This window comes from Mustela lutreola, chromosome 12, assembly GCF_030435805.1.
Source record: "Mustela lutreola isolate mMusLut2 chromosome 12, mMusLut2.pri, whole genome shotgun sequence".
NCBI lineage: Eukaryota > Metazoa > Chordata > Mammalia > Carnivora > Mustelidae > Mustela > Mustela lutreola.
Genome location: NC_081301.1, coordinates 213,692 through 241,127, shown reverse-complemented (window position 1 = coordinate 241,127; position 27,436 = coordinate 213,692). Strand labels below are relative to the sequence as shown.

General features: G+C 59.9%; 1 protein-coding gene across 6 annotated transcripts in view; it reads left to right on the top strand.

The window, feature by feature from the left end:
* Nucleotides 1-905: 905 nt before the first annotated feature.
* The window catches only part of CACNA1B (calcium voltage-gated channel subunit alpha1 B), a 182,115-nt gene continuing 155,584 nt past the window's right edge, over nucleotides 906-27,436 (top strand). For 3 of the 6 annotated variants that reach the window (XM_059142287.1, XM_059142286.1, XM_059142283.1), the window contains exons 1-3: nucleotides 906-1,333; nucleotides 2,291-2,396; nucleotides 5,928-6,067. In XM_059142287.1, the coding sequence (XP_058998270.1) occupies nucleotides 1,053-1,333; nucleotides 2,291-2,396; nucleotides 5,928-6,067 (527 nt within the window). In that variant the 5' untranslated portion in view covers nucleotides 906-1,052. Of the gene's footprint in view, nucleotides 1,334-1,691; nucleotides 2,397-5,927; nucleotides 6,068-27,436 lie in introns of those variants that run through there. The other 3 variants (XM_059142288.1, XM_059142282.1, XM_059142285.1) reach the window with 3 other exon arrangements.

Below are 27,436 nucleotides of genomic sequence, written 5' to 3'. Positions count from 1 at the left end.
TGATTCCAGGAGGCTTCTTATCTGTATGTCGTGAGGACCCAAATGAACAAATTGTGTGTGTGGAGTGGGGTAGTGTCTGTCATTCCTTGTGTAAGAATGTGAGCTCCCTGCAGGCAGCGCTGGGAGCCCGTGCCTGGCATCTAACAGGGGTTTAGTGGAGTCTCTGAGTGGATGAACGGTGGGTCAGTGGATGGGTGGATAGCACACAGCAGGCTCGCTTCAGCTTTTATTGAATGGATGGTAGAACGAGGCAACCTCTTGGCTGAGATGTAGGAACCCCTTCAGGAAGGCCTAGGATATGACTGAGGCCTGAGGGGCCCCAGGACAGAGCTGTGCATCCTGAAAACCCAAGCCCAGGAGTTGAGAACATGGTCTGTGAGGATGTCCAAGACTCCGAAAGGAGGGCAGGAGAGGGCCCGGAGCCAGCATCTTGGAGGCCACTGCTGGTCCGCAGCAAGGGGAGTGAGGTGTGGAAAGAAGCATGGGGAGCCGGGGGTCGAATTCTCCGCAGTTTGGGCTGGAGCTTCTCATGGCCGGTGACGTCTCCAGCTCCTAGGGTCAGAGGAGGGGTCCATTGGGGCCGCTCTTCTCAGCGGCGGTCCGTCGAGGGCTCCCAGCTCCGCCCGGCTCCCGGGCGCCCCTTCCGGGTTCGGCATCCAGCCAGGGCCCGCCCGGGCGCGAGACGGGACGCGCGGACGGCGCACGCTCCCCGGCTGGGCTCAGCCCCGAGGCCCGGGGGGCCGAGCGGCAGCCCAGAGCGCTGGCGGCGGGGACCCGCCGCGGGGGACAGGGCGGGGGCGGCCAACTGGGGGCGGGGCGGGTGGCGGTCGGGCGGGCGGGGCGAGCGCAGATTGGCCGGGCGCCGCCACGTGACCGGCCCCTTATAGGGCGTGGTGCGGGCGGCAGAGTCGGGTGCGGCGGCGGGGCCGGGCGAGGTCCGGTGCGGGTCTCGCGGCTCCGCTCCTGCTCCGCTCCGAGCGCCTGGCTGGTGCGCCCCGCGCCCTCCCTGCCGGGGCCGCCGGGCCGGGGGATGCGCGCGGCGCCCGGGAGCCATGGTCCGCTTCGGGGACGAGCTGGGCAGCCGCTATGGGGGCGCCGGTGGGGAGCGGGCTCGGGGCGGCGGGGCGGGCGGCCCGGGCGGCCCGGGCCCGGGGGGGCTGCAGCCGGGCCAGCGGGTCCTCTACAAGCAGTCGATCGCGCAGCGCGCGCGGACCATGGCGCTGTACAACCCCATCCCGGTCAAGCAGAACTGCTTCACCGTCAACCGCTCGCTCTTCGTCTTCAGCGAAGACAACGTCGTCCGCAAATACGCCAAGCGCATCACCGAGTGGCCATATCCTGCCGGGGGCCGGGCCGCGCGGGGGCCGGGGGACCGTCCGAGGTCGAGGGGACGGGGACCGGGCGCGGCGTCGGCGTCCGCGCCCGGGCGGGTCTGGGAAGGGCGGCCTGGGCGGGGGTGGCGGGGGGTGGGGGGGTGGCCGGGGCTGGGGCGGGTCCCGTGCGGCGCCCAGTGGCCATCTTCCCCGGGGTCGGGAGGAGGGTGAGACCTGGGGAGAGGCGGATCGGGGACGCGGCTCTCGGCGAGGAGGGGGCGGGGCGGGGCTCCGGGACCCTCCGCGCGCCGCGTGTGCGTGTGTTTGAGTGTGTGCGCGCGCGCGCGCGCGTGCGGTCGTGGTGGCGGCGGCTGCGGGAGCGGGATGGACACTGGGCGGAGCCCCCTGTCCCCGGACTCGTCCGTCACTCCCTTGGTTTGGGTGCAGAGCGCGCGGCCCGCCTGGAGGGCACCCGAGGGCGAATCCGCGTCTGTGTAGGTGTGAGCACCGTGTGGACGCGAGCCGGGGCGCGTGCCTGGCTGCAGGTGCTGGCGTGTGTGCGGGCATTAGAGGAACCCGGTGCTGCGCGTGCGTGCGTTCGGGGCTCCGGGGACATGTCGGTGCGAGTGCCCGTGGAGGTGCATGTGGCTGCGTGCCTCTCGGCGGGGGTGTGCGCCTGCGCGGGGTCCTCCCTCCAGCCCCTCGGGTCGCGGGAGCCGCGCGGCGCGGGGCGGGGGCGCTGTCCGCGGTGCTGACGGCCGCCGGGACGCGCCGAGGGGCTGCCACCCGGGCTGCAGAGGCTCCGCCTGGAGGCGGCCCCCGAGGGGAGGGCGGGAAGGGCGGGGAGGGCTTCCGACCGGTGGGTCTCAGCCCCTCCGGAGGGGGCCGGGCGCTGGCGGCGGCAGGGCGCGCTGGGGCTCGGCCTCCTCGCCTCCCCTCCCCCTTGGCGCCTCCCGGCCGCTCCTTAACCCACGCACTCCGTTTGAGTACATGATCTTGGCCACCATCATCGCCAACTGTATCGTGCTGGCGCTGGAGCAGCACCTCCCTGACGGGGACAAGACGCCCATGTCCGAGCGCCTGGTGAGTGTGGTGGCGGCGCGGGCCTGAGGGCGGGGCTGTGGGGGGGGCGGCAGCCTGTCTGCTTCCGCGGCCCGCTAGGATCTGGGGCTCCGCTAGGATCTGGGGCTCGGTTCAGCGTCCTCCGCTGGGTGATCTCTTCTTCGCGGAGGAAGAGCAGAGAACCCAGGCGGCTGACACCTCCCTCGGGGCCAGAGGACTGGGGTAGCCCGCGCCGCCGCTGATGGGAAGCGTGGCCTGAGAGAGACCGCGTTAGCCAGCAGCTGTCTGCCCTGGGCCGCTGGCCGCCCCGACCTCAGATGGGCTGTTCAGTTCCGCGACCTCATGCCCGGTCCGAGAAACCAAGTGAAAGCAAGGGTGAGGGAGGGACATTCGTAAAGGCCGAGGGAAATGTCCGGTCTGGGAGCGCCCGCCTTTCTGGCTGCCCACCCTTTCCCGCAGGGCTGAGGTCGTCTTTGGTCCCTGTGGTGTGGTCTTGGGTCTAGGGACTGTCCACCTGTCCTTCAGAGTTGGCTTTCCTGGCTCTCCTTGGAATCCCTTCGCCATGTCCCCCCTCCCCCCATCATATGGGAAGCGTTCTTCCCAAACAGCCTAAGTCATTTTCACCCATTCCTGCCAAGACCTCCGCAGATCCCTGTGGAGTCCCCTGTTGCACACGACAGTCAGAACTCCAGGGCAGGGTCTCTGGAGGGGCAGAAGGTGATCTGGACCACTGAGCCTCATTTCAAAGGTGAGGCTGTGTCCCCTAGCCCCCAGTCTTTCTCCTGACGGATCCTTTGGCTCAATGTAGGCTCTTAGGCCTGAGGGCAGGGAGAAGAGCAGGGGCAGGGGCCTGGAGAGGGGTTCTGAGGCCCCGCTGGACAGCTGCTAGAGGTCCTAAGGCCCCTGAGAGACAGCCCAGCCTCCCCTAGGGGCACTGGGCATGGAGAGGAGAATCGCTCTTTCCTTGTTCCATGGCAAGCAATTTGTCCTCTCCACAGTTTCTTTCCCTAACTTCGGTGGAGATAGATAGGAGGTGCTACTGGGGCAGTTCAGTGCTCATCCCTGAACTCCAGAACTCCCCCTCCCGGCCGTCACAGGCCCAGGGCTGGAGAAGGGAAGACAGAAGAAGGCTGTTTGGAGGTGCTCACACTTGGGCAAGGCACCAAAAGAAGGCGAGGAAGTGGACAGCCAGGGAATGGGAGGCTTCCTGGAGCAGTCTTCTGCAGGCCAGGAGTTTGGGTTGTGCGAGAGGAGGGGTGTGAGGGCAGCTCGGCTGTGCCGCCAGACGTAAGTGGGTGTGGTCCTTGTGGGTGCCTCTTGCCTCCTGTGGAGCCAGACAGGGGTGGCTGGCTTCCTGTGGGCCCCTCGTGCAGGCTGGTGTTGTGTGTGCTTGTGGTGAGCGTCTGTTCTGAAGGCTGGAGAAGAGAAACTGAGAGCTGGGAAGCTCTGCCAGGCCCCAGGGCGTGGCCATACCTCCAGAGAAATCTGGCAGGGGTAGGGCCAGAAGGAAAGGGGCCAAGAGATGGTGGGGGGTCGGGGGGCAGGGAAGCTGGTGTACAGTGGTCAGTCTTAGGCTTGTCCCTGCCAGGTGGCAGGCTTGAGTGGCCCAGCCAGACATCTGGGAAAGTCTGAGCTCCTGCCTCCAGGTGAGGGAAGGTTTGCTTTGTGTTGGGGGTGGGGGTTGAGTCTATGGGGAAGACAAGCAGAATGTGCCCAGCTTGGGCCTGGTCTAGAGGCATGAGGAACCCTTGCTGACCCTAGCCCTGTGTGCAGACATAGGCCTTCAGACCCTTAGTGGAGAGAAAGCTGGGACACAGAGCAGGGCCTGGAGAGGAGGCTTGCTGGGGTAAGAGGCTAGATGATGCAGGTGCTTCCTTGTTTTTCAGCCTGGACTGGGATGGGGCCTCTACAGCTCCCTGTCTCTGGGGGCTCTGGCCCCCAGCATCCATCCCCTGCCTGAGCAGCTCGAAGCCAGAACCCCTAGCTGGCAGTCCCACTGCACCATCCACCAAAGCCCATGGCTGTCTGTCCACCCAACCCTCCCCAAGCCACTCCTCAAGAGTGGGGCTGGCAGAAGAGCAGTGATGAGAGAGTCTGGGGTGGGGCCACACGGCATCTCCCAGCTCTTGCCTGCTCTTTTATGTGGCCAGAAGCTTTCTGTTAGGATGTGTTTGCTCGAGCCAAGCTGTTTCCTGGGCCAGATGTCAGCAGCCCCGTTTCCTTGAGGACAGGGGACCCTCCAGAACTAAACTAGACCTAAAGCTTCCGGGCCGTTATTCCTGTCATGAGTCAGCATCTGGGTAGCAGGACGGCAGGGCTGAGCCATGATGGACACTGGGCTGATGGGGCCCCTCAGGGAGGTCACTTCCGCCATGCACAGCTGGGAAGGCCCAGGCGGAGGGGACACCAGGACAGACGGGGAGAGCTCTTGAGGACCAGGCTTCTTGGGGGAGGAAGGCACAGGCCGCAGGCCCTCAGTGGGAGCTGAGAGCGGCTGCTGGGAGCCAATCTGGCCCTCCCCACCCCTGTAGCTTCATGGTGGCCAGTCCTCAGACCCCGCAACCCTGGCCCCTCTCAGGCAGGACCGAGCTGCTGTCTGAAGGGTGGTCCCTGTAGTGGCTCCCCGAGGGCAGACCCTTTCCTTGCCCAGTCCATCTGCTCTTTGCAACAGTGGCCCTGGTGCACAGTGTCTGAAGTTAGTGCTCAGGCCATTTCTCATGCTGACCCTCCAAGTGCAGCCCCTTGCTCCGGTTCCCTGGGGCCCCCGTGCACCAAGGTTCTCTTGCCTTCCCCATGTGAGCGATGCCCGGGGTCACTGACCACACTGGCTGTGTCTGTGTCCATGGGGCACCCTCCTTCTGGAGCCCTGGTTTCCTGGTTTCCCACCTTGCTCTGCACCAGAGGGGCCCAGCCCCAGTGTACGGTCTTGGTGGAGGGACAAGACTGGCTCATGGGTTCCCTCCACCTGGAGCTCCTTTCCTTGCTGCCTGGCTGGATGTCTTGCCCTCCAGAGGCTCCCCGAGGCTGGCCTGTAGTTGCCCCACCGAGATCTGAATGTGTGTGTTGTGATTAGTGCTAGATGTGTGCTGAATGAATAAGCGGGTCCTGGGCTGCTCTCTAGGGAGCTGGGACTTTATCCAGGCAACTTCGGCAATGACTGGAGCCCAGGATCAGACCCAGATCACCTCTGGGTTTGAGAACGGCTCTGTTTCCACCGAACTGTGAGTCTGCAGCCCGGTCCTTGACCTCCCTGTGTCTGTTTGCTTTAGAGCAGTGGACTGACGCGGGGTGGAGTGCACAGTGCACAAGCGCGGTCAGCCTGGCTGCCCCTGCTGCGAGGGGCGGGAGGTCCCAGGACGCCTCCCTGTTCCCTGTTAGGACAGCAGGGCAGGGGAGCGAATGACAGAAGGGCCTCGTCGGGGAAGTGTGGCTGGCGAGGCCGAGCGGAGGGGCGGCGCCCCGGGCGGCGCTGGGGCGCGTGTTTGGTGCAGCTGCCGCCCTGGGCCTGCCGAGCTCGCGGGCGGTGGCGACCCTCTCTCCCCTTCTCCTCAGGACGACACGGAGCCCTATTTCATTGGCATCTTCTGCTTTGAGGCGGGGATCAAGATCATAGCTCTGGGCTTTGTCTTCCACAAGGGCTCCTACCTGCGCAACGGCTGGAACGTCATGGACTTCGTGGTGGTTCTCACCGGGTAGGCGGCCGGGGCGGGCTGTGCCCTTGCGGGGGGGCTGGGACTTGGGCAGCAGCGTCCACGCCGGGCCGTGGTGCATGCGAGGCAACGCGGGACTGCCAGCCTGTGTGGGCCGGGGCTGTTGCCCTGTGTGTGGTGATCTCGGCTGAAGGGCGCCCCCCCCCCCCCCCCCCCCCCCCGGTTCCGCTCAGGTGTAGCCACTCCCGAGCAGAGCCACGGGCAGGCTAGGCCCCGGGGCGTACCATGGGGGCAGGGGCTCGAGGCTCTCCCGGCGCGGCTCAGCTGGTTCCGGCCTGAGGAGCTCCTAGCACGCGCTCGGTGCCGCGCTCAACTGAGCTTGTCACCCTGTTTCCTCGGTTCCCGGCTCCGGGCCGGTGCTCAGTCCGTGTGTCCTGCCCACCGCTTTCCTCCTCAAGTGGACCCTGGTCATGAGCACTTTGGGGTTCCCAAAGCCACCCAGGAGGTCTAGAGGTTGACCTGGGGATGGGCTGGGGGCCGGGGTGCAGGCAGAACGCCCCACCCTTCGGGGTCTCAGTCTCTGTGTCTGCCCGGTGGGCCCCTCCTCTGGCCAGGAGGCTGAGGGCCGGAGCTGAGGCCTTGCTGCTTCTGCGCTGAGCGCGGGGAGCGGGGGAGTGCTTGGGGAATTTGCTCCAGAGGACCTGTTTGCACAGCCCAGGCCCCAGGGGCCCCAGCCCAGGCCAGGGACGGCAGTCTCTTCTTCCCTGGGGCTTCAGTGTCCCTGGAGAGGCTCAGCCCAGATCAGAGAGGAGGGAGCAGGCCTCGCTGTGGCCCAGAACCGTCCTTCCCAAGGAGGGGTGATCGTGCCCAGGGAAGATCACCGTCCTTGTGCTCCATCCTTGTGCTGTCTGCCCAGTGACCCCCTAACCTGCCTTGGTGTGGGTGAGAACACGTGCGGAGGTGGTTTGGGCAGAAGGCACAGGAGGGAGGAGGTGACCATGAGAGCCTGGGTATGGGGCTCAAGCTTCACAGGCTCCCTGCAGGTGAGAAGACACAGACTCCGCTGAAGAGCCTCTGGACTCCTGCGCCAGGCTCTCGGGGTGCCTGCCCTATCCCAGGGGGCCCGCTTCCCTGTTTGCACAGCTGCTCATGGCTCGGCCCGAGTTCTGTGCTGGTGCCGGGCTGGCATCCCACCGGGCGGGTGTCTCCTGGAGGGACGTCGGGCTTGTCCCCGACCCCTCCTGCCTTGTGCTTTCCCTCGGGGCCGAAGCCTGTGGCCCTCACCACCCTTTGGCCAGCACCAATGGGACGGGCGCGTCTGAATTCCCGATGAATGGGTTTTATGCACGACTCTCAGATTTCCATTCCACGTTTCAAGATGACTAAGAAGGGAGGGGAGCGGTGAGCCTTCTCCAGGGAGTTGTGGGGTTCCAGCAGCAGACACAGGGGCACTCCCTGTTCCCGGGCAGGTGTGGTGTCAGGGCGGCATTTAGCAAAAGCCCCTGAGGCTTTGTGGAGACTGGCAGCCACCTACGTGCCCCCATCCTCGGAGGGCAGGGCACTCACCGCCCCCTTCCATCCCCCACAGGCACTGGGGAGGGTGGCCAGGAGTGTCCTGCTGTTTACATCGCTCCCTCTCTTGAGGTATGAGTCCCTGAGGACAGGAACGGTGTCTTATTTTTCAGGGTGTCCCCAGAGCCTAGCTTGGGGCGGGTCCCCAGGAGAGGTCAGAGAGTGTCTGCTGAATTGACTAACGGGTTCCTAAGGTGGCGGGTGCTTGGGGCTCGGCCCTGCCTCCCAGGAGGCAGTCTTTGATGCTGAGGGCTTGGGCTTCCGGGGACAAGGCCGGGAGGCAGAGGAGCCCCCACTCACCCCGTGGCAGGACCCCTGGTCTTCCGATAAGCTCGTCCTGACGGGGGTCCAGAAAGCTGGCCCCTCAGTGAGGGCTGAGAGAGACCTCCTGAGGGGAGAACACCCCGGGCTGCCCTCCTTGGCCTGTGACACGCCAGAGAAGAGAATGTGCCCATCTTCCTGGAGGCCCCAGGGAGAGGACCCCAGAGGTCCTGAGACCGTAATGCCAGCCCCTGACACTACTCTGGGAATCCGTCCATCTGTCCTCAACTCTTCCCCTCCCTGATGGCCCCAACTTCTCTCCCGCCCTCTGTCGGCCACCCCCCCGCCCCCGCCTCTCTGCCTCTCTGCCCCTCCCTCCCTCCTCCCGCCCTGGCCTGGTCCTGTCTCTCTCCTTAGTCCTCTCAGTCTCGGCTCTTTCCCTCTCAGTCTTTCTTGCTGACTTTCTCTTTTCGGCCTCGTTCTGTCTCTCTTCTGGGATACAGAGTCTCTGCTCTCTGTGTCTACAGGAGGAGGGCCTGGTGTCCAGGCTGCTGTCTCTGCGCAGCGTCCCCAGAGGTGGCTGTAGGCCAGGAGGGGACCCCAGGTGGGGAGGGGCTCCCGCGTGGGCCTGGGGTCCGCAGGGGACTGGGTATGTGCGTGGGTGTCTGTGGCAGGAGGAGGCCCCTGGCCCGTCTCGGGGTGCGTGCTAGTGGGGGTGGGGGGGCAGGGAGTCGCTGGATCCAGCCCCTCGTGAGCCGCAGTCCCGCGTAGCCGTGGGAGGGGCATTACTTCTCATTACTTTGTTGTTTTTAATTAGGGTTTACTTAATTGGTGCTCAGAGGGCTGGAGGCCCATGGCGGGGAGGGGAGGGACTCTGGCTGAGAGGCCGCGTTGCTTGGTGAAGCCCAGCTTGTCCCTCGAGGCCCGCTGGGGTCCCTGTGCTCCTGAGGCTGGTGTGCGGGTCATGGGAGGAACCCTCCGGCTGAGATGGGGACTCCACCCCTGCCTCAGGGGACCCTCTTTTCCTCAGATACTCACCTGTAAACCAAGCCTGGGTTTACCCCTGGCACTACGGTCCCGGCATCTAGTCCTGGCTTCACCGGAATGAGCTGAGGGGCTGTCCTGCCCACAGTCTGTCCTCGGCCCTCTAGCCCAGGCATCTGTCACTGGAGCGACCCTCTTTTGAGGACATCATTTGCTAACCACTCATCACTTACTTATGCAAAGTTTGCTGAGCCTCTGCTGGGTGCTGGGAACCCAGCGGTGAACCAGACCACGGAGCCTCTGCCCCGGGGGCCGCTTTCCTGGGGGCACGGTCTCTGCAGTCCTACTCGGTTTCTTCTTAGTGTGAACAGTCTTCTTCGATCGTCACCCTTCTTTTACGTGTGAGGTTCCATTGTGCCGTCCCCTGCCCTGGCCCTAAATCTAGGCTCCATAAGGACAGGTCTTGACTGGCCGCTTCCTGGTGACGTCTCCATGCCTGGGGTGGGGGCACCATGAAGATCAGTCCGTGAACAGAGACCCCGTGCTTCAGTCCCCACAGGGAAGAGCAGTCAAGAGTGTGGCCTGTGGGCTGGGAGCTGCCGTGGGGGGCGCTCTGAGAAGTCCTCCACGCTGAGCTTGGAAGGACAAAGGGTGAGCCATCTAGATGCTCAGGAGGCTGTGGCTGGAGGTGCCAACACAGGACACAGGGGTCCCCATGGTCTTCTGAGCCCAAGACAAGACAGGATTCCTGGGGAAGCTGCCCATTTGAGCCCAGCGCCCCGAGTCTGGAGGGTGGGACTGGCCAGCGAGGTGTGTGGAGAGGAAGAGGGGTGTTGTTTCTGGGAGGAAGAGCCCTTCTTGAACAGAAGCAAGAAGCGGCTGCGCATCTGAGCGAGTGTGGCCTTCGGTTCTTGAGGAGGGCTGGCTGGGAGGGGCTCTCGCAGGGAGGGAGAGGGGTGCGGGTGAGCCCCTGGGGGCAGCTCTTCCTCCCAGGGAGTTTTGTGGCAAAGCAAGGCAGGAAGCTGGGGCAGTGGCCGGAGGGAGAGGAAGGGGCAGGAGGAGCACTGCGGCCTGGGCACTAGTCCCAGAGGCGAGGACAAGCGGAGGCTACGGACGGGAAGTGCTGGAGAGCCGTCCCAGGTGGATGAGGGAAGTGGCATCCAGAACCCGGGCTCCGTGTCTGTTGGCCTCTAAGCAGGAAGCAGGGGAGGGACTGGTGGGTGAGCAGGCAGGGCCGGTGCCCAAGGACAGGGGGATGCGGGGGGAGAGAATGAAGGGGGGGAGGATGGCTTCCCTTGGCCGGCATCCAGCGTCCCCTCTGCCTGGGCTTCCATCTCGGCGCACGTTCCCGCCTGCGCTCGGTGTCTGGCCGTCTGCGCCCTCACCCTCTTGGACGGTCCTTGCCAAATGCGCTAGTTGTGGTGACACGGAGTCTGCCCTCTCCGGGGGAGACCATGAACAAACCCTGCGTGCCACGCGGGGTGGGGACATGCAGGCTGCAGGTGGGGACACAGAAGGCCAGGAGAGCCTGTGGATGAGGTTTGTCCCTTCGGGGGATTGGAAGGTCCCTCAGCAGAGGAGCAGGCATGAAGGGTGGGACTCAGGGAACGGGGAGGAGGGCGGAGGGGGAAGGTGCAGGCCCCAGGGGCTGCTGGCTGGCTCGGAGAGCAGGGCTGGTGCTGGGGTGCGGGGCTGAACCCGAGGGCTTGGTAGCCCCGGAGGATAGGAGGGGCCGTGATGGGACGGGGCTGGAGGGAGCACTGGTCTGCTGGATGGCCCCCAGGAAGCCCTCTGGCCCCTCCCTAGTGTGGCACCCCCATCCCAGCCCGCCTGTGTCTGACTTCCGGATGCTGTCCCCTGTCACTGTCTCCCCCGCAGCCCCCTCGGAATCCCCAACCCCACCTGGTCCTGAGGGCTCGGTTCCAGCTGGCAGTCAGGGCAGGGGCAGGGTGAGGTCCCCGCAGACCCCAGGGACATCTTCCTGCTCCCAGAGAACCCACAGTCCCCAAGCCCTGAGTGTCCCTGCTCCTGTCATGGCCTCAGCCTGGTGCTTTCCTTCCTGGTCCTAGGGGACAGCAGAGAAATGTGTCCCAGCTCAGGCAGTTGGCTTCTCTAGGGGACATTTCCAACCACAGCTTCTCATTTTACTTCAAATTAAACTGGGATTTCTTTCCAGGACATGTAATTAGAGCTCAGGGTCCTGCCTCCCTGGACTGGGCCTCCTGTGGGAAGAAGCGGGGGGAGCAGGCAGCATTGCGTAGGGAGGAGGTTTGGTCCTGGGCCGCCCTTGGCCGCTGGGAAGCCCGCTGCTTTGTTCGGTTGGGGTGTGGACAGGCCTGTGTCCTGGTGCTGAGGAGGCCTGGCGGACAGCAGCGGGGAAGGGGTGAGAGAGTACTCTGGGGAGCCAGTCCAGAGGACACCTGCCCTGGGCCTGGAGGGTCCAGCAAGTATGGGCCATGGCGAGCTGTGTGTGTGTCCTACCGTGGGGACCAGGGAGCTGGGCCTCCCGGCGATGACAAGTGACTTCACACCTGCATAAGGAGTGACCCTGTGTCTGGGTTTGAGATGACAGAAGACACCCTGTCTGAGTGCCCAGCAGCACTGGGTTTGGACCTGGGCTGCCCCCACTGTGTGTGTGTGAGCTCTAGATGTAGGAGCAGGGTTCCGCTCAGCCATTACAGTTAGCCCCGTATGGGGTCTTTCTCCTGTGACTGATCCTACTAGGGGGGTGTCTGTGGCTGGTCAGGTCGGGGGCTGCTGAGGGGGGTCTCTGTGGCTGGCCAGGTCGGGGGCTGCTGGGGGGGGGGTCTCTGTGCCTGCTCAGGTCTGGGAGCTGCTGCGGGGGTCTCTGTGCCTGGTTAGGTCAGGGGGCTGCTGGACTTTCTCTCCTCATTCCCACCTGATGCTAGAAATGACTTCCTCAGTGTGTAGTTGGGACAAGGGGAGGGGGGCTGAATTCTAACAAGTGGCCCATGGAGCAGCATGAGGGGCTGTCAGGATCAGTATTATTTGGGGCTGAAGTGTCCGTCCCTCCCGGCGGTGTCCATCGGTGGATCAGAACAGATGTTCTGGGGGTTCGCAGGCCCGCCTGGAGCTGTGGTGTCATTGACGAGCCCGTTCCCAGAGTCGGCTGGGGGGAGGGTGGGGCAGAGGGGCCCTGGGCCCAGCCCCCCAGGAGCTTCCCTCCAGGCAGTGGCCTCCTCCTGGCTCTGCTGGTCCCTGGGGACAGACCCGGGCCCCCTGCTGGATTCTGTAACCTGAGGGAGGTGGGTAGGTCGACATCCGGGCCTCCCTTGGCAGCACAGTCGCCTGCCCTGGTATCTAGAGAGGACCAGCCCCCTCCCCTCTGTGGGCTGCCTCTCGGTGTCTCCTCTCTCCTAGTCCCCCTCCCCCTTCTTCCTATGTTTTAGGAAGCAGCCAGAGCCAGGCCCCTCCTGAGCACTGCCTGCAGAGCCCCCTACTCGTGCCTCGTGTCCAGGGGCATGGCTGAGGAAGAGCCCTGTCCTTCAGCCCCGAGGGCTGGGTGATCCTGGGTGGGCCAGGGGATCCAGATTGCCCAGCCTCCAGGGCTGAGCTGGGCCATGGGCCCCTGACCCCAGGATTCAGGCTGTGGTCCTGGGGTGTCCGGAAAGTCGGCCAGGGCTAGGCATGCCTATGAGTGGTGGGGGTTGGGGGGGGTGTCTCTGGGCAGGAGCCTCAGGTCAGTGTGCAGATGCTTGGGAGGGCTCTGTACAGCTTGGGGACAACTCTTCCTTGCCAGCTAGTCCAGCAGCCCGGAGGGAATGTAGGCTCAGGCCGTGTACCTGCAACCAGGGGCCCAGAGTAGAGAAGGAGCCCCAGGGTAGAGAAGGAGCGGCCGACGACTTCCTGGGCAGCTGACGTCTGAGCTGGAAGGAGAGGCCCTTCCGGCTTCATTCCTAGTGAGCCTTGAAGCCTTGGGGGTCAGACTCAGGGCACCCTGCCCCCAGGGCCCACCAAGTTCTTTGGTGAGGGAATGGAGGGGGGTAGATGGGCAGCCTGGAGGTATCAGTCCAGTTTTGGCAAGTGAGAGGGGGATGGGGTGCTGGACGGTGGCACCCATCTGGGAAGGGAGAGGACACAGCCAGGTTGGGGCTGGGCTAGGGGCTGGGGTGTGCCCACTCTCTGGTCCCGCACACGGTCTGCCTGGCGCCCTGAGCTGTTGGGGGGCTTGGGGGGAGGCACTCTGCTGTCAAGGTTGCTCCCTGTCTTGGATCTGGGGCTGGTAGGCTGAAGAGGCATGGCCAGAGTTCTGAGATGCCAACATTTAAGAAGAAGGAGCTTTGGAGCGCTGGGGTGGCTCAGGTGGTTAAGCGTCTGACTCTTGGTTTCACTTCTGGTCTTGATGTCAGGGTCAGGAGTTTAAACCTCTCGGGCTCCACACTGGGCACGGAGCCTGCTTTAAACAAGAGAAGAGGGAGGAGGAGGAGGAACTTCACATGAAAATCCACATTTCTGTCTGGTTTGGGAGAGTCCCAGCAGCTTCTGTTCCCTTGGGTTCCTGCGGGTCTGCCCCCACTCTTGGGGTGGGGTCGCCTGAGCTGGTCTATGGCCTCCTCCCCAGGCTCAGCCCTCAGGCCTCTGGGAGCAGTGGTCCTGCCCACAGCGTCACCATCCTACCCACCTCCACGGACGTGGCTGGTGCACCTGCAGAGGCCACGGGAGGTCAGAGGCCATGGGAGGTTAGGCTCATGGCCGGTGAGGGTGGGGACCTGCCCTACCGGCTGGTGGCGGAGCCCAGGCCTGGACTCTCCCACCCCCATCTCACATGGTGAGCTCAGAGCTATAGATTCACAGGGAGCTGAGAAGGGTTGCTAATGGTTGCTAATGTCTTGTTCCTGGGCCTGGAGCCAGGGGCCACAGAGTCAGATGGAGGGACATGTTCAACAGCTGTGCTCCCCGACCCTACCTGGCTCCTGGGCCCTTCTTGGGTTGTGTCCGTGGAGGGACCCCAGGGATGAGCGGGGCTGGGCTCTTCAGGACCCTGGGCCTCCCTCCCCGGCCTGGGCCAGCCCCCCACCCCCATCTGCAGTCAGACGACCTAGACCTCTGTGGTTCCCAGCCGGCCCCTGGGCCTCCTGCCGCCCACCCTGTCGCCCCTCACTGCTGCCCCACGTCGCTCCTCCGTTCCCCGGTTCTGTGTCTCAGCCGCCTCCCTGGGGGCGCCACTCTAGGAGCTCCCAGCATGCAGGCCAATGGCACTCTCTCCCCAGATAACAAGAGCCTGTGTCCGGTCCCCTGTCCTGGCTGCGGGGCGGGGGGTCCCTGTGGCCTCTGGCCGTCTCCCACCCTCTCCTCCACCCTCTGGCCCCTCCGTCCTTCTCTTGCCCCAAGAGGCTCCCTGCCCAGGGCTCTGTGACGAAGCCATCTCTCCACACACAGCTGTGTTCCCTCGAAGGGAGGCACTGTGTGCTCGTCAGCTCAGGCTGCCGTAACGAATCCCAACCCCTGCCGGAGGCTGGAGGTCCGAGGCCGGGGGCTGACACGGCTGGTTCTGGCCAGTCCTGTCTTCCCAGCTCGCGGCCAGCTGACCTCTCGCTGAGTCCTTGTGCACGCAGAGAGAGGTCTCTGGTGTCTCTTCCTATTCTTATAGGACAGTCCTACAGAACTAGGACCCACCTTATGACCTTATTTAACCTTTTTACCTTCAAATACAGTCAGGTGAGGGATCAGGGCTTCCACACAGGAATTTGGTAGGAGGAGGACATAACGGAGCCTACAGCAGACTGTGCTCAGACCCCAGGCTCCCCTGGACAAGCCTCTGTTCCCATTGCCACTGCGCCCCGTTCCGAATGTGCTCGCCCGGTGCTGTGAGGCTGAAACCCAGCTGGAAGAGCAGGAGCCCCAGTGACCCCCGCGGGCACAGGGCAGCTTTGTGACTGATGCCAGGCGCCTGTCTGCTGCGGCTGGTGTTTGTGGCCGAGTACTGTCCTGCCTGCTCTTCCTGCTGTGGGCCCTTTCTCCTCCCTCTGCCCTACCAAAGCCCCAGCCCAGCAGGACCCAGGAGCACTGAGCTCTGGGTCAAGGCAGGAGCTCCCCAACCTGGCCCCCGGGGAAGGGGGTGGGGGTGGATTCTGCTGATGTGGCGGGAGGTAGAAAGCCCCCTGGGTGTGCCATAGCCTCCTGTGGGGGGCGGGGGGGGGAACCACTGAGGAGACTCCACGTGTCCTGTCCCCCCCACCCCCCAGGCCTCTGGTTCTGAGAAGGCAGTGATGGGGAGGGGACAGCCTCGGGATGGGCAGGAAGTCAGCGTTTCTTTGTTTCCGTCACCCGGTCAGTCCAGGGACCTACGTGTCCACTGAGTCACAGTCGGAGACCCAGAAGCCCTGCAGAGCTGGGAGCCCAGCTGGCCCTGCTGCCCTCCAGCCTGGTCCTCAGCTTCTGGTCTCTCTCCTTGAGTCTGGAGTCCCTCCTACAGGGGCATTTCCTCCTTGGGGACCCGGGCAGTGCAGGGTTGGTGGTCACAGAGACCTCTAGACCTGTCCCCAGTGCCAGCAGGAAGAGGGAGGCTGGCTGGCTCCTGAGACATGAGTCCCTAAACACTGTTTGGTGAGGTTCCCTGCAGGCTGTTCCTACAGCCATCCTGAGCCAGAGACCACCATCAGCACCTCCATTTAAAGAATGGAGTGTTTTACCTTGAGCTCCAGGTGGATTCCCCATGTACAGAGACAGTGACTGAGGCCCAGAACTGCCCACTGGCCTCCGTTCGCGCCCCCTCCGGTCCGTCGGCAGTCACTCATCCGTCCTTTGTGTCCATAGTTTTGTATTTTAAGGACAGTATAAAAATGGACTCATGTCCTTTGGGGTCGGCTGTCGGCTCCGAGGCTGACGTGGGGGATCTGCTGGGCACACTCCGTTGCCCAGCGAGGCTGCCCTATGGCCGCAGCAGCTCGCCTGGCCCCCACCTGCTGCGGGACACGGGTTGTTTGCAGGTTTTGGAGATAACACGAATGAGTTGCTGTGCACTTTGCCCCGGGCTTCCTCTGGGACGAGTACTGAAGAGCACAGCTGCCTAGCTGTTCCCAGAGGCCGTCTCCCCGTTTCCAGCGGCACTGCGCGGGGTCGCGGACTCCGGGCCTCGCGGCGTGTGCTGTCACTCCTCTGGTTTTGGCCGTTCTGGTAGATGTGCGGTGAGGTCTCCCTGCTTTCATCTTGTGTTTTCCCCGTGGCTGTGGTGTCGGACGGCTTTCCCGCACTTCCATACCCTCGTGTGTCCGCACAGCCCGGCTCACTCTCGGCCGGTGGTGTGATGCTGGCCCGTTGCAAGTATTTTCTCCTGGTCTGTAGCTTATGCTTTCATCCTTCTAGAAGGGACTTTTGCAGAGCAGAAGGGTCCGTGTGAACGATGTCCAGCTTCTCTGAGCCTGGACGGCACCTGTGGTCCAGAGTCCCGCTCTTCCGCAGTGTTCAGTCCTGAAGGTTTTCTCTCCCACAAGTTTGACTGTTTGATGGATCACTTTGAAGTCCGTGACCCGTTCTGAGGTTTTTTTTTTTTTTTAAGTTTTTATTTATTTATTTGAGAGAAAGAGAGAATGAGAGAGAGAGAGCATGAGAGGGGGGAAGTTCAGAGGGAGAAGCAGACCCCCCGCTGAGCAGGGAGCCTGACACAGGACTCGATCCTGGGACTCCAGGATCATGACCTGAGCTGGAGGCAGTTGCTCAACCAGCTAAGCCCTCAAGATGTCCCTTGAGATGATTTTTGTATCAGGTTTGAGGAGGAGGCTGAGGTAATTTTTTCTCTTCCTGCTTGCTCTGGAACAATTTGTTGAAAAGCCTGTATCTCCTGCGATGACTTTTTTTCTACTTCTGTCAAGAATAATCTGGGCATATTTGAGTGGGTGTGTTTTGGGATTCTCTCTTCTGTCCCACTGGTGTGGCCGTCTCCCCACCAGGCCTGCACTGTCTTGATTACTGTGGCCACGTAAGTCTTCAAATCACACAGACTCTCTTTCTTTTTTCCCCCCAAATTGTTTAAACTCTTCTAGTTTCTTTTCTTTCCTATGAATTTTGGGGTAATCTTGTTGGTACGTGCATAAACCCTGATGGGAGTTTATTTGAGAGCAGGGACATCTCTATTCTGTTGTCTTCCAGTCCGAGGGGGTGCTGTCTCCGCCTGCATGGACCTCGTTCGACTTCTGTCCTCAGCATTTTGCAGTTTTCAGGGTTTGGGGCCTGCACATGTTTCCTCAGAGTTACAGCGAAGCCCTCCTGTCCGTTTGCTTGAGGATAAATGCTGTCGCATTGTGTTTTTATCTTCGGTGTCTCCGTGTCCATCGTTGGTATCTACAAAGATAGTCGATTTGTATATGTTTGTCTTTAATCCTGCCACCATGCTGAACTCACTAGTTCTGGGAGATATTTTCTTTCTTTTTGAGATTTTTTGGAATTTTCTATGTGGACAAATATGTCATTTGTAAGCAGGGACAGTTTCGTTTCTTTGGTTCCAATCTCACGCCTTCTCTCTCCTCTTCTTGCCTGACGGCCCAACGGGCGGCAGCTCCGCTGAGCCGCGGTGAGAACGATCCGTGTCCGGCTCTTGTCTCGGGAGGAGACGCCCAACCTCCGCGATCAGCTTGCTTTGGGTTCTGTAGGTGCCTGTTTTTAAGGTGAGGCACTAGCTTCTGAGAAATTGTGTCGTGAGTCAGGGTCCCTTTCGTTAAATGTTCTTTCCGCGTCGGCGTGAACGCGGCTTCCCTGGCTGTGTGACGTGGTGGATCGCAGTGACGAGTTTTGAGTTTTGAGCCGCTGTCCTCCACGGAATGAACACGGTCGTGGTTTCGGCTTCGTTCCCACGACCCGCGGACCCCCGCGCTGCTGGTTTGTGAGGGGTCCGCGCCGCTGTGCTCGCGAGGGTTATCGGGCGGGAGCTGCTCCGGGCGTGGCTCCGGCTTGCTCCGGTCCGCGCCGTCTGCGGATCTGGACCGTCCTGCCCCCTAACGTGAGCGGAGCAGCTCCCCTCGCCACCCAATTTTCTGGAAACCGTTGTGTAGGAATGCTGTGAATTCCTTAAATACTTGGTAGAATTCTGCAGTGAGTCCAACTGGGCCTGGAGATTCCTTTTTTGGGGCTTGTGGGAGTTGTTGGATCATGGATTCAGCTCCCTTCACGGGTCTCGGAAGCATGTGGCTCACATGGGACGCCCTGTGGCACTTTGTGCCTTTCGGGTCGGTGGTCCATGTGGTCTACACCGTCCGACTCCGTGTGTGGAGCCGCTGCGTCCCCTGGGACAGCCTCCCTCAGGCCTCCTCGTGTCTCCTCTGTCTGTCCTAGTCGGGCTCGCTAGATGTCGTCCATTTTATGATCTTTTCGGAGAAACAGCTCTTAGTTTCATTGTGGTTTTTGTCCTTTCTCTCTCTTTTCAGCCTCCTTGATTTCTCTCACTATTGTCTGCTTGCTGTGGGCTTCCTTTCCTTTCCTTTTCCTCAGTTCTTGTGGTGAGAACGTGAGACCCTGACGCTCTAACCGTGCGCCGTCATGGGGTCAGTCTGCCCCTGCCCTGCTTCGGCGGCGTGCAGACCTGTTGCGGGGGTTTCCGCCTCGCTGGCCCGGGCTCCGAGAACATTCTGTGCGGTGTTGACTGTGGTGTGCGGGTCTGCGTGTGCCGGGGCCGGGCCGGGTTCTGTCTCCGCACGACCTGGGCCCTCCGGACCGCATGTCCCGCTGTGGCTTCGCAGAGCCACGCTCCCGGGCCCTGCACGGGGTGGGGTCCCGAGCACACGAGGTGCTCCCCCCGTCCCCTGGCGTCCCCGCTGGGCCTCGGTCCCCTCGTTCCCTGCAGGGTCACCATGGGCTGCGCTCCGGCTGGGTCGCCCGCAGTGGGACGTCTTCTCTGTCCGGTTTCCTGCGGTCCTGCCTGCTCTTCTTTGATTACTGTCCACACAGTGTCTCTTTTTCTGTCTTTCTGCTTTTAGCTCGTCCGTCCCATTCTAGATGAAGTGACTTTCCTACAGACAACACAGTTGGGTCATGTCTGATTGTTCATTTGGTTTATGACAATTCTGTGCAGAACAATTGTCAGTGTGTTAGGATTAAGTTCCTTGTTGTATTTTTTGTTTCTGTTTGACTTCTCTTTTTTATGTCTCATTTTTTTCTGGCCTTCTCCCGGGTTACTGACACAGATTTTGGAACCCCAGTGTAACTAATCTGCATATTTTGAGTGCATCTTTTCGATGGGTTTTTAGTGGTTTTTCTAAGTGTTGCATTGTCACGTAACTTACTAGTCTGTTGATGTCATTTTACTAGTTCAAGCAGAACATAGGAATTTTCCCCTTCTTGTAATTCTCTTAAATATCTCCTCCGCTTGTGTTTGAAGATTTTTATTTACTTTATATATACATATAGAGAGAGTGAGCGAGAGAGAGTGGGGTGGGGCAGGGGCAGAGCGAGGGGGGCTCTCAAGTGGAATCCATGCCTGATGCAGAGCCCAGTGTGGGGATCGATCCCGTGACCCCGAGATTAGGTCCTGAGCCAAAGCTGAAACTCAGATGCTCAGCCAGGCGTCCCATCCCCTGCTTGTGTTAGAAATGCATCAGGATATGCCGTGACTTCTGCTTCAACCGTCAAACGTAACTGAGAAAACTCAGAGAAAGAACGAAATTGTGTGGTTTTTACCCCGTTTTAATTCTTCGCATCAGCCCTCCTTCTTGATGGGCAGTGATCCCTTGTTTCCATCACGTTCTTTGTGATTAGAGCACTTTTTTTCGTCTTTCTTTCAGGCTAGGCATGCTAAGTGACAGATTCTGTTAATATTTCTTCATCCAACAGTGTCCTGATTTCTTTATTCCTGAAAGATATTTTTGTTGGGTTTTGCTGTCTGGGTCGACACTTCTTTATCTTCAGCACCGGAAAATACTGTGTGCTTCCTTCTGTCCGGGTTCCTGAGGAGAAACCTTGTGCTTTGAATTGTTTCCCCTGACAGATAAGGCAGTCTGTTTCTCTGGCTATTTTCAGGAGTAGATCTATACACATATGTATGTGGATATTATTTATTTATGTTAAATGTATAAATAAAGTGCACATACATCATTTTATTATGAAAGTTTTCAGAGAACTGAATGTATGCACATGTATGCACATGCTCCCAAAATTCAGTAAAAGTTGATGTTGCAACTTTTATTCTTTCTGTATTATATATTTCGCTAAGCATTTGAAAGATGTAGGCAAAAAAATAAAAATACAATAAAAAATAATTAGAAGATGTAGGTGTTACAAAGCTCCATCTCTAATATTCCAAGAATAAGGCCTCTGGCTGATACGAGAACAGTCACAACAGCCTCACAAAAGAGTCCCGTTACCTACCACTGAGTTCATCCCATTTTCAAATTTCTGGTGTCCTAATTTGGTTTTCAGAAGTTTGTGATGTATCTTGTCGCTATCTTTCAGTTTATCTTATTTGGAATTCATGCAACTTCTTGAATCTGTAGGTTTAAGCCTCTTGCCGAATTCGAAAGTTTTCCGTCTTATGTTGTTATAATTACCTGCCTGTCTAGTCCTACCTTCCTTCCCGTTCCTTCCAGGAATGTGATATATTAATATGTCCCGTAGGTCTTTGCGGTTCCCTCTTCTCTCCCTCCTCCTCCTCTCCCTTCACAGCTTCTTCCTCCTCATCTTCCTCTTCCTCCATCTTCTCTCCCTCCTCCTCCTTTTCTCCTGCTTGGTCTGTTCTGGTATCGAGCTCATCCTCTTAGCTTTTCATTTTGGTTATTGTATTTTTCAGTTGTAATTTTTAAAAAAGATTTATTATTTTAGAGAGAGACTGCACATGGGAGGGGAGGGGCAGAGGCAGAGGGAGAGGGAGAGTCTCAGGCAGACTCACTGCTGAGCTTGGAGCCTGACGTGGGGCTCCATTTCCTTACTGTGAGATCATGACTTGAGCTGAAATCAAGAGTCTCATGGTTAATAGACTGCACCACCCAGGTGCCCCTCGTATAAAATTTTTTTTTTTTAAAGATTTTATTTATTTATTTGACAGAGAGAAACCGCAAGTAGTTGGAGAGGCAGGCAGAGAGAGAGAGGGAAGCAGGCTCCCTGCCGAGCAGAGAGCCCGATGCGGGACTCGATCCCAGGACCCTGAGATCATGACCCGAGCCGAAGGCAGCAACCCAACCCACTGAGCCACCCAGGCACCCCTCGTATAAAATTTTTATAGGATTCTTTTTCGTATCTTTGATTTTGTTGATACTTTGTGTCTTTTTGTTTGTTTGTTTGAAGCATGTCTGCTGTGTTTGTGGAGGCATGTTTATCTTAACGGCTCCAGTGTCTCTGTCTGGTCTTTCCAGGATCTGTTCGATCTCCACGTTGGCATCCACAGATTGTTTCTTTTCATTCAGTTTGAGATCTTCCCGGTTTTTTGTTGGATGAGTTTTTTTTTAATAATTATTTTTTTTAAAAGATTTTATTTATGTATTTGACAGACAGAGATCACAGTAGGCAGAGAGGCAGGCAGAGAGAGAGAGGAGAAAGCAGGCTCCCCGCTGAGCAGAGATCTCGATGCGGGGCTCGATCCCAGGACCCTGAGATCATGACCTGAGCCGAAGGCAGAGGCTCAACCCACTTAGCCACCCAGGTGCCCCTGTTGGATGAGTTTTGACTGAAACCTGGACATTTCTTCCCTAGTTTCTGAGACGGGATTTCATCTAACCCTGTTTGAGCTGGGTCTCTGACCCTTAACAGTCACTGATACTGGTCACTTGAAGGCCTCCCTTCCCAGGGTGTCTCTGGCTGCTGTGACTGTCCTAGGTCATGGTGATGTCACTGACTGGGCTTTGCTGCACCTCACCGAAGCAGTAGGTCTCTTCTGAGCTGCACAGCTCAAGAACAAGATGCCCACCTGAGAGGCCACCTTCTGCCTGGGCAGGTCGGGGTGGCAAGGGTCAGGGAGGTCAGCTGAGGGGCCATATAGCACATCCCTGCGAGGGTCGCTTGCTGTACCCTCGGGAGGTTGGGGCTGGTAGCCCTTGCCGTCTGCTCTGCAGGGTCCCTGCTTGTCCCGTAGCCCATTGAGGAGAAGTGACGGGAGAATGGCCACATGTGTCTGGACTCTTCTGTGCTTTAGGCAGAGACTCTGACCCTTCTTGCATGGAGGGCTGACCCTAGCACGTGTCGGCGTGTGTCACTGTGAGGCACAAGGTCCTGGCTAGTGTCCCAGCCCCACATCTTTGTGGCTGTGAGCCTGGACACTTGCATGTGTCTCTGAACTGCAGTTTCTTCCTCTAAGATGGGGGTCATGCTGCTGACCTCTGCATGGCCCTGGCACCCAGTAGACAGCCCACAGGTTTCTGTTTGAATGACGTGTGAGTGCCGTCTGCTGCCAGCTGTGTTCTCCAGGGTGGAGGCTCACACGTGCCGGGCCCAGCCCTTCTTTATCCCAGCCCGTGGCTGCCTGGGTCTGGGGCCGTCTCAGGGCCTCTGGTGCAGGGGAGGTAGGCCTGGGAGGCCCTGGGCTGGGAGTGGGCTGGGAGGCTGAGGGGCTACTGAGGCCTCTTTGGCCAAGACCCAGAGGCTGTCTCCATGGCAACTGCCAGCAGCCTCCTGGGCAAGATCCAGCACCTGGAAAGTCCGTGACGAAGCAGTTCCTGGAGACGGTGCCATCTCTGTCATGCTTCCGCCAGCTCAGCTCTGGTGTCCCTGGGCCGGAGTCAGGACTGTGGGCCTGGCTGGCTTGGCAGCTACCTGGCGGGTCCTGGCCTGGAGACCCCCCAAGTTCCCCAGTGTGAGCTGAGGCAGGGGTATGTCGGTGTGGACGCTTCTCCCAGTGGAGAGCTTCCGGTCCCGCCTGGAGCCACTTGCCTCGCCGGGCCTCAGAGAGGTCCTCGGTGGTTCTTGGGAGGCTGGAGCCGGCCCTTCCGCCGCTGGTGGTGCTGATACCGTTGGGCACATCCTGCAAGCGCTCTGTCATGGCAGCCTCACCAGGGACCCTCACGCTGTTCTTGTCTTGTCGCAGACACGCAGGGTCTTCCCGAAGTCTGGCAACCCGGAGGAGGCGGGCTCGGGCTGGAACCCTGGCTCTGGTGGCTGGGGGCTTGGGCTCCTCCAGGTGGGCCCTGCTGAATCTGGGGCACCCGCGTCGGGGTGGAAGGGGCGGCCGCAGCACCCCCGGCCTCGGCAGGGCCCGACCTTCCCGGAGGGGCTGAGTGGTGCCCCTGAAATGCTGCCTGGCTCAGGCCCTGGCTGGGACGGGACCTTCGCTCAGCTCAGCACCACTGCTGGATCGCAGCATCCGAGGGGGCGGGCAGGCCCCTGCACTCCAGACCCTTCCAGCTGCGGGTCGTCTGCCCTGAGGTTTCCAGAAGTCCAGGGGGTGTCTGTGGCTACTGTGCTGGGTCAGCAGCATGGACTGAGGCTGGCCGGGGCCACCGGACACTAGTGGTCACCCTATATTTGCTCCCTTTGCTGGGCTTGATGGGACAGAAGTCTCAGAGCTGCCCGCTTGGCCTTGGGCTGGACAGAGGACACCATCTACCATCATCAAACAGCATGACAGTTGTCCCCCTCCTAAGGGACCATTGTGAGAATTCAGGGAGCTTTGCATGGTCCCAGCAGGGCAGAATCCCCCAGACTGTCATCACCAGCCTTGTGGTCCTGGCTCTGTTGGTGTCCCCAAACAGAACAGAACACGGGCTGATAAGGTTGGGGGCTGTGGGGCCACACCAGGTCTGTGGTTCCCCCCAGGCTCAGCATGGACGTTCTGAGGGGCTGGCACAGGCGGCAGGGGCAGGAGGACGTAGGGTGCGAGCGCGGGAGGGGCAGGCAAGGTGTAAGCCCCAAGATGTGGGTTAGGGTTTAGATTGGGATTATGTCTGGGGACATTGGTGGCTTCTCTGTCATGCTACATCCTCTCAGACACATAGCTGTTGTGGCTTCCTGGTCGCCTCTGGCAGTTCTCGGCATTTTCGGAAATGGGTGGCCTCGTGAGGTGTGGCTGGGTTGGGTCAGGCCTCAGACGCTGGCTCCGGCTGGGGTGTGAGCCCAGAGACTATGCACAGACTGCTGTGGGGAAGCAGAGAGACCTCAGCTGGGACCCCGGGGTCGGGGGGGACGTAGTGAGTTCCTGCATGGGGCTCAGGGACCGAGGCCAAGGCTGCAGCTGTGGGAGTCCTGCCCCCTGAGGCCACAATGCCTCGGGGAATACCCCCTCCTCCCGGGTGCCAGGGCAAGAGCGGGTCTCCGCAGGGGGCTGTGGATACAACCCGGTGCATTTACCCCCTTCTACTTGCCGTGCAGAAGGGGACCTGGGCCTGGGAGTTGGGCGACAGTCGCCATCGGGGGCTTCTATGTGCTCTGGGGCTCAAATCCTCATGTGTCAGCGACACTTGAATCATAGTTCACATATCTCTTTCTTTTCCTAGAGCAGCATGCTGAGGTAAAATTCACATACCACGACGTTCATTTTTTACAGCATATAATTCAGTGGCTTTTCGCGTGGCCGTAGGGTGCTACATCCGTGACCACAACTTAATCTGAGAACATTTCCATCAGCTTCCCAAAGAGACCTGCCTGTCTGCCTTCCCTCTCCCCTCCAGCCCCTGGCCCCCTCTGGTCCCCTTTCTGTCCCTGGATTTGTCTGCTCTGGACAGATGTGGTCAGACATGATGTGGCCCTTTGTGTCTGGTGACTTTCCTGTCGCATGCGTCAGTCACGTTCCCTGAAGTTGTTACCCTTTGCATGGCCTCCCCGTGTCCTGTTCACTGTGGTATTGGTGTTGTGTTGCGTTTCTGTGTTGCCGAGTGTGGACATGTCCCGTCTGGGTTCCCCAGCAGATGCCGCGATGCCTTGGTGCAGTATTCCAACGGGACACGCTCACAGAGTGGCCTGGTGAAAAGTGTTTAAACACGATGTGCATTTCATTTTGCCAAGTTGTTTTCCAACCAAATGGGAAGTGTCGTTTACAATTCCTGCTGGTTCTGTTCCAATCCTGAGAGTCACCCACCCCCCTGCCTGCCGCCACCACGGGATGTGACGTTTCTAAAGCTCGTGTTAATTTATTGGGTGTAAAGCTGTCTCACGGCCGCCTTACCTTTCAGTTTCCAATACTGGTGATTTTGGGTATGTTCGCACATTACTAAATTGTGTCTGTGACTCTTGGATCCTTGGCCATTTCGTTTTGGAAATTTCAGTGCTGCTCCAGGAGCACATTCGAGCGTGCACTCCTGCCAGGCGCCCGGCTAGGTGTGGAGCTGGAAGGAGGCACTGGCTGGTCCTGGAGGGGAGGAGAGCCGACACCCCACCCCCACCTCCCTCTCTGGCTCACGTCACCTCCTCGCTTTCCAGGATTTTTCTAGAGCCCAAGACTTCGGGAAGGGAAGGCACCAAGAAATTCTTGCAGAATTCAGGGATGCATGCTCTAACTACATTTCTGTTACTGTTCGTGTAACGTCTGTCAACGTTATTATTATTCTGTATTTCTTAATTTCAGTGAAGGACATTTTTCTATATAAGTAAAAAGACATTGACTTTCTCCCTTGAAAATGTGGATATAGGAGAGAGTAAAAACAGTGGCTCACAGGCTGTCCTGAGATGTTACTGCTGCGAATATTTTGCAATATTTTTTCCAAGCTTTTTCTGTGCGTAGGTCCTAAAAATACACAATTGGGACTGTGTGTCGGGGATGCGGAGGGCACCCTGCTCCCACCACAGTCCGCCGCCCTCATGGGGGCCTCGTGTAGACGGGCCTCGGCCACACTCTCTTGTCGGACATGTCCTTTATTTCCCATTTTGCTTTTACAGATAAGACCCCAAAACACGTGCGCATCTTCACCCCACCTTGGACTCCTTCTGAGGCACAAGGCCTCAAAGGTGGATGGTGGTGTGTTTCCTCTGTCCATCAGGCTTGACCGTGGCTCAGTTTCCTGTTGTTTGGTTGCGCCTCTCTTGCCAGACCCCTCGTGCCTCTGCGCAGAGCAGTCTCTATGTCCGTGTTCTGATTTGAACCCTCTTGGCCCTTGCTCTGTGCATCGGCGTGTGGTCCGGTTGCTGAGCTCAAGGAAGCCTCTCGTATCTCATTAAACGAGTCCTTTACTCTTGGCTTTTCTTTTCTGAAGTTTTTCTGAGCCTTTCTTCAATTTTTTTGCCTTTTTAGTTTTCCAGATAAATTCCGAGGTTGATTTGTTGTAGTTTAAAAAATTCCTTTCGGAACAGCTTCAATTGTTGAGAATCTCTAAGTTGATTTCTGGAGAGAGAGTCAAATTCTAAACTCGTGTGCTTCATCTGTCTGTCCAGGGTTACAGTAAATCTCACCTTTATTCAGTGCTCCCCCTTTTTGTAAATAAGATGCGGTGGTCGTCTTGGTGGAGGTCACTCACACTTTCCAGTTGCTTCTAGGTGGCTTGTCTTCACTGATGCCAGTGGCTGAAGTGTTGGGTGTCCCAGTACCTCCAAGCAGGGGCGTCTGGGTTCCTTTAGCTCGAAGGCCTGTGTTCTCGGCAGGCTGCTGGGCCCCGGTGCCGTCGGCCGCTTTTGCCTTTCCGGCGGGGCCTCCAGCCGGCCTTGGCTGCTTCTCGGCCTCCGTGCAGCACACCTGCAGGCGGCTGTTCCCTGCGCTTCTCTGTCGATGCTTCTGGTCTCACTCTGCTGTCCTCTCCCTTGAAGGCCCCAGGCTGTTCTGTCCTCCGCAGAAGCTGAAGTTAGGGGTCCTCGCAGCCTGCAGCGTGCTGTTCAAGCTGACGCGGCTGGCCTCCAAACCGAGTGACCTCCGGGCTGCCCATGGGGCTTCTCACAGCCCCCGCCTCCAGGCCAGGCTCCTCATCTCATCCCAGGCGAGGTGGCTGCTGCGGTTCTGGGATGGCCCGTGTCGGGGGCGGCGGCGACCCGCCTCCTGGGAGTTTCATCTTCTCATTTCCTTACTTTTTTCTCATGTCTCTTGTGTTTGCTGGAACTCTCGAACAGGACGAAGTGAGAACAATGGCGCGGATTCTTACTTCATGGTCTGATTTGAAAGGGAATCCCCGACAAATGCTGCTTTGTCGGCACTCTTAAGAATGGCTTCGGAGGGCGCTGGGGCACTCGGTTAAGCGACTGCCTTCAGCTCAGGTCGTGGTCCTGGAGTCCGAGGATCGAGTCCCACGTGAGGCTCCCAGCTTCCTGGGGCGGCTGCTTCTCCCTCTGGCCTGCTCCCCTCTTGTGCTGTCTCTCACTCCCTCCCTCAAATACATACAGAAATAACGACGGAGGCCCCGGGCGCGCCCCCCCCCCCCGCCCCCCGCGGCCTTCCCCTGCGGAGCGGCGGGTGCTTCTCTGGAGAAAGAGGCGCACAGTGAGCGCTGAGTCCTGCTGCGGACGCTCCCTCGGTCGGGCCCCTCGTGACCTGCGGCCCTGCGGCCGGCGCGCGTGCGCATGTCCCGACTTGCACCGCGCGTGTCCGTCACGGCGTGTGCGCGCGTGCCCACGGGCGCGTCATCACGTCACAACTCGTGCTTCCGCCCCTTCGCGACGGGCGGGCTCGCCTGATGCCCGCGCCATGGCGGGAGCCGCCTGACCTCACGCGGGATGCCGTCGCGGGGCGCTCGCGCGCGCCGTTGCTTCCCCGCGTCGGTCGGCGTGTCCGTTTCGCGCCCCGCCGTGCCCGGCTCGCGGCTGCTC